General features: G+C 41.2%; 1 protein-coding gene across 3 annotated transcripts; it reads right to left on the bottom strand.

The window, feature by feature from the left end:
* Positions 1-1,519: 1,519 nt before the first annotated feature.
* On the bottom strand, positions 1,520-9,287 carry LOC147608108 (putative phospholipid hydroperoxide glutathione peroxidase). Of its 3 annotated transcripts, XR_015264584.1 has the most exons (7): positions 8,997-9,285; positions 8,660-8,736; positions 5,765-5,826; positions 5,495-5,613; positions 5,162-5,344; positions 3,309-3,437; positions 1,520-3,000 (listed from the first exon to the last, which is right to left on the bottom strand). XR_015264584.1 is itself a non-coding variant. In XM_086789818.1 (6 exons), exons 1-6 carry the CDS (start codon positions 9,255-9,257, stop codon positions 3,408-3,410), a joined length of 732 nt encoding a protein of 243 aa, XP_086645944.1. In that variant the 5' UTR covers positions 9,258-9,285; the 3' UTR covers positions 3,061-3,407. The 3 variants fall into 3 exon arrangements, 2 of the variants coding, with proteins under 2 accessions (XP_086645944.1, XP_086645943.1); XM_086789818.1 differs by lacking the exon at positions 1,520-3,000 and having other exon boundaries at positions 3,061-3,437; XM_086789817.1 differs by lacking the exons at positions 1,520-3,000; positions 3,309-3,437 and adding an exon at positions 4,261-4,972 and having other exon boundaries at positions 8,997-9,287.
* Between the last annotated feature and the right edge of the window lie 1,680 nt (positions 9,288-10,967).

A 10,967-nucleotide genomic window follows, 5' to 3' on the forward strand; every position in this document is an offset into this window, starting at 1 on the left:
AGGTAAGTAGACCTTAGAAAATAGTGTGCCCAAGGAGATATAGTGCAAGACTAGGTGGTGATTTAGGACTAGGTTGTGGTTTGTCATGCATGCCATGTGGAGATTTTTCCTCAAGAAGAGGTGCATGATGGAGTTCATGTACGAGTGTAAGAAGGGAAATAGGTGGTGTGCATACGAGGGAAAGGTGGTCGTGGAGAATCCTTGCATGGGGAGGGAAGCTTTATGTAAAAGGAGGAAAAATCGAGAGACCTTGGGGGCTAGCTAAAGGTTTCATCTCCTTGTGCTTGAGAGGAGAGTGGTAGAGAGAGGAAATCACATAGAAGAAGCATTGCTTGCCACATCACTCCCGCTTGCTTAGCATAACTACATCTCTAACACCAACGTCAAACACACATATCTTAAGAGGCTATTCCCACACTCCAATGTGGTTGCCTACCATGCAAGGCTAGAGCCAGTGAAAGTGCCTCCTCTTAGAGCTAGTTCCCACACTCCAATGTGCTTGCCTACCGGTGGTCAAAAAAGCATGTTAATAAAGATTTAAAAACGAACATTAAAGAGCTGCAAAAAAAAATTTGCAGAGGTTTTAATAGAGCGCAAATGGTGCCCGTCCACAAAAAGCCTTGGTGTTATTTGAGCTGGAGGACGGGACAGTCATTCATAATACCACCATAGGTTCAACCTCACATGATAACATGCTCTCAAAAGAGTGGCCTTTGAATTTTATAACGCCAACATACTCCCCACATGGGGGACAATAGCCAAGTGGGTTAAGGCAATGCTTGAGGAGAATATATAAATTGTAAAATAATAACCCTACAACCCTCTACTTACAATTGGACAAGAGAAGCTCCTGCTAATCCACCATTGTGTCCTTGCTACCTTGCAGACTCTGACAAATGGATCCTCTTGATCTTTGAATGATGATTCTAATGAATGCCTAATGATCCTATTTATGGAGAAAACGTATGAATTCGTAATCGAGTCAGTTTTGCCATTTTTTCAATAAAACATGTCCAAAAAGTCATATTTTGTGTCCAAACTATGCCCAAAAGGTGTCCCAACCATTGGGCTGTCTTGGGCACTTCCGAGAGTCTGTAGGGCTGCAAAATCCACTCTAAATCTCCCCCAAAATCTACCCATATATTTGATAATGAAAATATACATGTCTAGGAGCATCGAGATTAACGGATGCACATGACATTATATGTAAGTATGTGTTTTCATGTGAACACTCCCTAAGAGTGTGTTGTGTGAACCCACTCTTAAGATTGGTTAAAATATCTAGATATCATTTAGGTTTGACATAAGCAATGATGTCATTCACATAAGCCTCTAAGGCTATAAAAGCATTGTACTTGGTGAAGGCTTCATAACATCACATCAATCAATCTATAATCATTGAGTCAGGCAATACTCTCTCTCTCTCACACACACACACACATATGTATGTGTGTTTGTGTGAACACTGTCTATGAGTGTGTATGAACCCACTCTTAAGAGAGAGGGTAAAATATCTAGATGTTCAACATAACCAATGATGTCATTCACATAAGCCTCTAAGGCTATAAAAGCATCGTACTTGATGAAGGTTTCATAACATCAGATCAATTAATCTATGATCATTGAGTCGTGCAATACTCTCTCCACACCATGGAGATCTTTGATCCCTCTTAGCTTAGGACCTGAAGCTCAGCAGTACAATTTGTATCAGAGCTACGCGCAGCCCTGGTGTACCCGCACCACCACCTTCTGGCAGCCCTAGTGCACAGCTCACCACCCCAGCCCGCACGCCACCACCCTGCCGCCTGGTTGCTGCCGTGCAACCTCCACCCCACTTTCGGCTGTCCTACTGCTGGCAGAACCACCTCTGCCCAGCTCTCCCCTTTGCTGTTCTGCCCTCCAGAGCCTGAAATATGCAGCAGAATCAGCAGTTGAAGCAGCCCCTCACGGTCTGTAGCAGTTGGGCGTGCCACAACAAACAAGCAGCCTTCCAGCAGCTTAGAGAGATTGTGAGCAGTCATCGGTCTGCTGAGTAGCACCAGCCGTGTTAAGCTTCTATAGAAGCTCGTATATAGCAGCTGGGATCTCAATCTTGAACAGCAGCACACTGTGGCATTCATTGTCGACAGCAACAACCTTCTCCAACTAATGTATAAAGCTATAGCTCAATTGTGGTGAAAAAGAGCCTCTATTAAGAGGTTCACATGGGCATTACAGATAATGCCATTTGGGCCTCAAAATGGGCACTTTATGTTTGGGCTTCCGCATCAAGCTCTTTATGGCCATTGTCGACATGGGCTTCACCAAGCATTTCATTGTCATCCATTCATGGGAAACGTCGGCGAAAGAGACTGCTCTTTAACCGACACGTGCTGGAGGGGAAGTTTGTAAGCTTCCAAAATTTATCCACTTCCTATTTCATGTTGAGTCAAGGGTTCTCTGCCTCAAATTTGATGAATAATCTTGTGTGTTTTTACTCTTGTAAGCCTTGTTTTCTATAAAAGGCTCTTTGTTTCCAACATATCCCTTCTGAGGTTCAAGGGGGGATTGCTTTGAGGAACTGATGTAGGGACAATCATGCGTGGTCAAGCTCTTATATCGCCTGACAAGAGAGTTTCAGGTGTTTGCACACTATGATCTTTTGTATCACATGTTGTAATTTAGAGCCCAAATCGCATTGGCTATTGAAGGTCTTCTCAAGCATCTCCACCTTTGCTCTGAAGGGGGGTTTGTTAGGTATTTCGGACCTCATATGTATGTGTGTGAACACTCCCTATGAGTGTGTGTGAACCCACTCTTAGAGTGGTTAAAATATCTAGATATTATTTAGGTTTGACATAATCAATCAATCTATAATCATCTAGTCATGCAATACTCTCTACAATTGTTTCTCTCTCTTGAGCACCTCTATCTGTCTCTCTCTCTCTCCACACCATGGAGATCTTTAATCCCCCTTAGCCTACGACCTGCAGCTCAGCACTTCAATTATGACATGTTCAACTGCAAAATCATATTGCAAAGTACATAAAATGTTGAAAAACCAACCAAAGAAGACCTACAGGTAAGAATATGATTTTATAAGAATAAAGGCAGGCCTATATATAGGCATGTTGATGACGAGAATTCATTGCAAGAAAAGAGGAACTGCTAGGATATTCCATTATGATTGCAAATTCAAGGATTAAGTGCAGTGTTACAATATGTAGCATTGCAAAGCAATTTACAAGAGATGCATGCCATGATGCCATAGGCCTTAAAGGAGAAGCAGCCTAGTTGTTATCATGGAACAAAATGAAGAGAAAACTCACCATCTCAATCCGAAGAATAAAAATTGTGAGCAAGATGCACCACATCATCACGTGAACTCCATAAAGTGGCCAGTAAAGAAAATTCTTCCCGAGACACATTCAAGCATCCAGAAGCTTCCTTATATCTTTCTGCAGAAAAATCATCATAAAAGATGTGCTACTGTATGTCAAATGCTGCTGAGAACATCTATGATAGCTGGCAAATTGTATTTCCCTGATTAAAGCTGTTAAATTCTAGCAAGCCTCTGTAAAAAGACATCTCTCACACCAGTTTCATTAGAATTTCCATTGTTGCCATGCCAGAATGGCCATCAATCTGGCTATTCTGCAGGTGGAGCAACCGGCAGTAGTAGAATGGCTCTCCCAGAGAGGGCCATTCAATAATTCTTCCCATGCTATGGTCCTTTCCCTCTAATAGATCACATGATGAGAAGCTTTCCTCCCTATTATGTCTTCCTTCCCCAAACCCAGCCTAGTAATGTACAAGGAAGGTAGTGACACAGGTGTGAAGAAAATGGTAGCTGGTACCTAGAAATAAGTGGCTGGTGTCTATATTTGTAGCCTGCTACCTAAATTAGAGGCTCACATTCTCTAGGGTGCTATTGTTTAAAGAATGCTGCCTGCCTTGGGCTGGACTAATCTCACCCCTGCATGATCTTTGATGGATGGCTTAGCTGAATTGCATGCTGAAATGTAATTTTCCTTTGATGGCTCTCATTTCAGCACTTCAAGGTTTGAATTGCCAAGTGGGATGTTCCCTCTCTGAGGCAACCTTTACCAGCCATAAAAATATCTCCAAGAGAAGAGAGAGGCAGATGCACATAACGAGTCTGTATGTGTACTTAGTATGTTACATGCGGAAGCTCTGAGAGTCTTCTTTCAGCCCTAAACACCATCTAGAACATGCTGATGCAGAAACGCAAACAGAAGAGAGAGTAGATAGAGAGAGAGAGGTGGAAATTCAGTATATCATATAGTACAAAAAGGTACAAGAATCCTTGCTGCCTTCTGGAAAAGGTAGAATACCCTAACACTAGTCCTATGTGTAGACCCACACCCAAAAGGGAGTGAATGAATAAAACGATGAGCAAAAGTGCCTTTTATAGGCCTTGGGAAAAGCTAGAGATCTTGCCGACTGCTGGTCGGCCAGCCGCCTGGACACCAATATCACTAATGAAGTACCCGACCTGGTTTAATGCAGCCGACACAGCCTCTTCTTGCATTCCACGCAGCCTACAGGTCATCATGTCCACTCCAGTCCATCACTTGCCATAACTTGCACATCCATGCTCCAAAATCTTGGTTCTATCTAGTTCTTAATCCTTCTTTATCTAGTAGCACTCTAGGATTAGTCCTGAGATTAGCATGCACGTGTATGCACATGACATTAGTACAAACCCAGAATGTGGTGCCGTGTAATTAGTTGGGCAGCACCAGATGTGCATGGATCAAATGGCTCGTAAACACATAGCAGAGAACGCATGGTTCTAGAACAAGGAAAAGACTGGCTCCCTGAAGAGGCCAAAGAAACCCAGCAGTTGCCCATGAAATCACGTAGTAGTCCCTTCATAGCTGCATATCAGAGGCATCTTCTGGAGCTTCATCAGAAACAGACGGTTTCCTTGCCGAACCACAAGAACACCTTGGCCAGACCTCTCACCAGGCTGGTGGACACAAAAACAAACCAGTTGGCAGCAAGCACGGGTATAACCTTTATTTCTTTTGTGAACTTCAAACCTTCCTTGTTCCTAAACCCTATGAAAAACTTTCCTTGAAAGAGAACTTCTCTATCCATCACATGTTTCATAATAACATGAGGCAAAGAAACTAACTGTGGGGGGAACAAAAAGCACCTCAATCTGCAGAGGAGAAGTGGAAGGTGCATATCGTTGAACAACCTGCCCATTCTTATCAAGTAAAAACTTTGCAAAGTTCCACTTGATGTTATCACCAAAAGAACTCCCGAAAAGCCCCGAGCTCTTGCTAGATTTGAGGAATTTGTAAACAGGAGCAGTATTGAAACCATTCACATCAACCTACAAAACCCATGTCCACAGAAAAGCCCAAAAATAAAACCTCAGCAGAGGGCTGCACATACCAGTGAAATTTTGGACTGTGTGTGTGTGTGTGTGTGTTTTGGTGCGTGGGGAGAGGGAACTCGGTAGAAATTAGGAAGAAGGGCCAACCTTGTCAAATATAGGATACTCTGCCTTGAACCTTGAACATGCGAACTCTTTGATCTGTTGGTTGGTCCCAGGCTCCTGCCCTCCAAACTGGTTGCATGGGAATGCCAAGATTTCAAAATCTACCACACCAGATAAGATAAGTAGACATGTTCGGGGCTTGATGAGTAGTGAGAAATGCACCATGCCACATGCATAAAAACCAACCAAAGAAGGATACTATTACTTGGGACAATTTTTGTCTTTTCTTGAAATGAAGAGGTAAGGCCTCACCTTGACCCTTCAATTTTTTGTACAGCCTTGCTAAATCTGTGTAATTTGACGTCGTAAAACCACTGCAAACAAAGCACCACTAGGCAGGTGTCATTATCTAGAGTGCATGCCCCATCTGACCCATCACTACCTTGACAAAGGCAATTTTGTCCACCCAAACCCCTAGCGTAGATGGGTGGAGATCCCAATATCATGATGAAAAAGGCATGAACAATCAAACCCCCACAGTTAGAAGGGGGGGAATCCTATCACTGCAATGTCAGAGGTGTGGGGGTGCAATCTCACCCATTCAAATCCCAGCAAAAGGATTTAGAGGGGCATGAATATGCAAACTTACCCCCAGCAATGAAAGGAAGGCAATCCTATCCTCATAACCATCAAAAAGACATGGATAAGCAATTACCCATCCAAACCCCACAGTGAGGGGAAAATTGGCATCACCATCATGAACGAGGCATGCACGTGCAATCTTACTCCCCATTGTTGTGAAAATTCCCTAGAAACACTACGTACCGAGATCCAACTCCGCTTGCCAAGCCGTGTCTAGGCGTGAGACATCATGCCAAGAAAGCCGCCTAGCCATCTCACATTACATCCCAAAAGGGCTCTGGAGGCATGAACAAATTATGAGACCACCTCTTGAATTGATAGGAGGTGGCTACCATTTACCTGATGTATGAGGGACTAAATCACAACATGGGCCAACCCATAGGGTAGAGAAGCCTATGTTGGAAATGAGAGTGCATGCTAGGGAGAATGAAAGCTTGGTTCAGAGCTCATGGTGTAGGGATTAGCACTTAATCACTTCATAAACACATAAAGAGCACCAAAATCATGATGGAGCAAGCACATTCTTCTTCATAGATGCAAGCCTCTTAAATAGACAAAGGTACAAAGTGATTACAAGATCACATTCATAAATTCATGTGTCCTATACACCTTATGTCCATGACCATTACTATCACTCAATGTCCTTACCATAAACATAATTGCAGATGGCCATTAGAAGCCAACTTCCAACACCCCCCTTGGTTCCTACATGGCCATCTTTTGACTCTGCGTGGACTCTCAAGAGAAAACCATTAGGGATTTTTAAAAACCATCTTTTGGCTCTACGTGGACTCTCAAGAGAAAACCATTAGGGGTTTTCAAAAACATACCATTACATGACATGACATCCATAAGAGGTCCATTCATCAACATGGTGAGTGAGATTAGCTTCTTCTGTGAGGACTTCTTCAATCATATTAGCTTTGGCTTCTTCAACCATGTTGACTTTGGATTTGTTTTTGTAATAGCATCTATCTTCAAGGTGTCCAAGTTTGCCACAATAGGTGCACTCCAACTTCTGTTTGTATTTGAACTTGCAATCCTTGAGCATATGCTAAAGTCTTTCACAATGAGTGTGTCTTGATGTCATACCATTACCATTGCTTTTTGTTTGGACCTTCGTGTAGAAGGCCCTTGTGTTGAGGTCTACAAATCCAAAGTTACTTCTGATCCTTTTCTCTTCTTCAAGTAAAAGGCACTTTCTATGCCTTCAAGTTTGGGATCATTCATGTACTTCAAAGTGAGCAGAATGTTTTCAAATTTTGGTGGCAGACTTAAGTAACATGACAATAGCATCACTCTCTTTTCCTCTTCCTTAATGGGAGCTATCTGGACCATTAAGCTCTTTATTTTGATGTAGAATACCAATGTTTCTTCCATCTTCATGTCCAAGCTGTAAAACTCCACCTTCAAGCTAATTTTATTGTTAAGTTCTTGGGCTCCAAAATCTTTGTCCAAGTTTTCCCATGCAACTTGAGAAGAGTTACAATCCCAACATTATGAATATAGGTCTCTATCTACTGGATTTCAGCTTGTGCATAGTCAAAGAGCTACTTTGATAAATCTGACATTAATCCTAATTTCATTGTATTCCAATAGGATTTGTGGTGCTTAAAATCAAGCTAACACATTTCTATTTCATATTCTAATATCTTTTTGAGCAAAATCCTGGCCATCATGAAGATTTGAATGCTCCAAGGTTATCCAAATTTTTTGCATAAAAGGATAGTGAGAGTAATAGTCGTTTCACACCAAAATCTTTCAATGCCTACTTCATGTGAGCCATCTAATGTGAAAGACGAAAACCATCAAGAAGAAAAAGCTCACAAAAGTTACTAAACCTCATTAATATGTGGATTGATGTGGATGGATGTATGGATGACGTGGATTGATGTGTGGATAATGTGGATGGATGAGTGAGGTACAAGGGTCTTCTACACCAAGACCCAAATAAAGAGCAATGGTAATGGTACAACATCAAGATACACTTATTATTGTGAAAGACTTGGACACATTCTCAAGGATTTCTTGTGGCAAACTTGGACACCTTGAAGATAGATGCTACCACAAAAACAAAGCCAAAGTCAACATGGTTGAAGAAGACAACGCTAATATGATTGAAAAAGCCTGTAGAAGAGGCTTATATCACTGACAATAATGATGAATGGACCTTTTAAGTCATATCTCTTATGGATGTCATGTCATATACTAATCATGTAACGATATGTTTTTTGAAAACCCCTAATGGTTTTTCCGGCATGTTTGCTTATGATCTTGTAATCACTTTGTACCTTTGCCTATTTAAGAGGTTGCATCTATGATTTTGCTCCTCTTTATGTGTTTATGAAGTGCTTAAGTGCTAATCCCATTTCTCTCTCATTCGCCTACACCATGAGCTCTAAACCAAGCTTTGCTCCTCCCTCAGCATGCACTCTCATTTCCAACAACATGCACAAGCCCATAGGGTGAAGAAGCGTAGAAAGCTAGAGCTTCATGCTTTAACAACTGGAAAGGAGATGATGAGGTGTGTAAGAGCCTGAAAGGATAAGGAATGGATATACTCACCAACGAGAGGCAACATTGACAATCAACAGGACCTTTCCTTTGAACTTGCTCAAGCTCACGTCCTTCCGGTCAATATCCTGTGCCAAGGGGGTCCAAATCATGAGCTTTCAGAGAGATAAGACCAACATGGGAGTTCACACAAAACAATTTTCTTATCAGATGGTATGTTAAAGCTTCAGATGCAATTTCAAGCTTCCTTTGAAGTTGTGCTCAAATATTGAAAATAAGCAGGTAGAAATGAAGATCTTTCAGGACCATTTAGTACACATTGCCCCTACACGTTTTGGAAAAGAAAAGGAGATGCCTGGTTAGCCAGTGTTTCCTGTTACATGCATACCTTGACAGTGAAATCGTAGACGCTCGTCTCCGCAACAGCTGCAGCAGCTCTGGAAGGCCTGCTGAGATGGGGGAGGGGCGAGGCCGGGCGGAGGCGCTGGCCGCAGAAGAAGCTGGACGCGACGGGGGCAGAGAGCCAGGTTTTGGAACGACAATGGTGGCGTATCGCAAGGGCCACTGCATGAGTAGGCTTGCTGTTTCTGCCATCGCAGCGGAAGGGAAATGGGCAAGGGGCGGTGGCAGTAGAGAGGAACAGAGCCATGGATGGGCGTATTTGTCCAAGGTCGCTTGGTTAAAGATCCTTTGATCCAACTCTGGTTTGGTTAAAGATCCTTTGATCCAACGGTTCTGGTTTTTGTTAATACCTTTTTATCTTCAAAAATTCCAGAAAGCATATTTTTCTGGAGAGTCCAAGGTCGCTTGGTTAAAGATCCTTTGATCCAACGGTTCTGGTTTTTGTTAGTACCTTTTTTATCTTCAAAAATTCCACAAAGCATATTTTTCTGGATATTCAAAAATTTCAAACTTTTGTTGTCACATTTAAACTTGCACTTGCATGTGCCTTCTTTTAACAATGACTTCCTTGTCATTAACTTCTATCTGAGTAGAATCTCGTGTTTATTTTTTAAGGTTGCTGAACCCTTCTAGCAGCATTTTGGCCTGCTAAAGACGTATGAGAAAGCGTCGAGTATTGCTCTTGGAAGTGCTATAAAAAACAATTGCCCTTCACGTGGGAGGGTGAAAAAAATAGATACATTGGCTTAAATAGATATTAATTTAAAATTTTATTAATGTTACTATTTAGAAACTTTTGTATTTGAACATAAATAAGTACCAACAATAAAGATTAACCAAACTTGATGTTTAAGCTTAGCACATTAATAAAGATTAATCAAACTTGTTTAAGCTTACTTGGAATCTTATTAAAATGGAGTTCTCGGTTGTTCGACACATTGCACATTGATTAGTTCTTTTTTTAAAGACTTTTGCTAATAGCTTATTGAGAAAAACGAATTTCATAAGAAAAGGGTGATATTATAATGGGCTAATTTAATAATGGGTCAATTGATTAACAATTCATTTCATGACATAGGTCAATGACTTAACAATTTCATTTTGTAATTGTTTTAGGGAGAAACTTGAAAGGTAACCTTTATGTTATCCCTCTCTTGAAGGGCAAAGAAAAAATATGCCCTTCATAGTGAAGGGCATACCTTCATAAGAAAAAGGACAAACCTTCCTAAGAAAAAGGATACCTTGCTTGCAAAAACAAACACTGGAGGAGATAGGATAACAACTTGGACGAGCTCCACCAAGTCATTATTGTCCTCTTCAATGTAGGTCTTCAATAAATTAGAACCTGCCCTCTGTGGGTATTAATACAAGATATCAATTGAATTTTTAAATCAAGCCATAGTTTTGAACTCAAAAACTCAACTCCATCAATTTTGGCAGAGTTAATTTTTATTCGCTTTATTGAAAAGCAGAATCTATTAGATAGAGAAGAGGATTACAAAAAGACTTTTTGTTCGGAGATGTGGGACCCTATTGCTAAGGAAAATATCATGCCTCCTGCACTAAGGGCATTGTATGCTGAAGGAGCGAGCAATAGAGGAAGATGCAGAAGAAATAATTCTAAAGGAAAATCTAGATTTGGTAGCATTGTTTGAAGTGGACATGGAAAATCTAACTTTGGTATCATTATTTGAAGAGGACATGGAAAAAATAACATCTAGCATTGTTTGAAGTGGACATGGAAAAAATAACATCTGGCATTGTTTGAAGTGGACATGGGAAAAATAACATCTAGGTATCATTATTTGAAGTGGACATGGAAAAAATAGCATCTAGGTATATACTAGAGGTGCTGGTATATACCAAAGGTGCTGAGGTGTATAATACAAATGGTAGATGAAAAGCTACAATAAGGTGAAGGAAGAGGTGAAGAGTAGTATGAAGAACTTAATGTAAC

Source organism: Cibotium barometz, chromosome 54, assembly GCF_041138505.1.
Source record: "Cibotium barometz isolate CiBa-2024 chromosome 54, ASM4113850v1, whole genome shotgun sequence".
Taxonomy (NCBI): Eukaryota; Viridiplantae; Streptophyta; class Polypodiopsida; order Cyatheales; family Cibotiaceae; genus Cibotium; species Cibotium barometz.

What these genes read in the sequence shown, in the direction of transcription:
- LOC147608108 (XM_086789817.1), bottom strand. Translation starts at nt 9,257, where the DNA reads ATGGCTCTGTTCCTCTCTACTGCCACCGCCCCTTGCCCATTTCCCTTC. An exon ending in CAAAAAATTGAAGGGTCAAG is followed by an intron (nt 5,614 to 5,764) that starts GTGAGGCCTTAC and finishes CTGGTGTGGTAG; the next exon opens with ATTTTGAAATCTTGGCATTC. An exon ending in AGTATCCTATATTTGACAAG is followed by an intron (nt 5,345 to 5,494) that starts GTTGGCCCTTCT and finishes TGGGTTTTGTAG; the next exon opens with GTTGATGTGAATGGTTTCAA.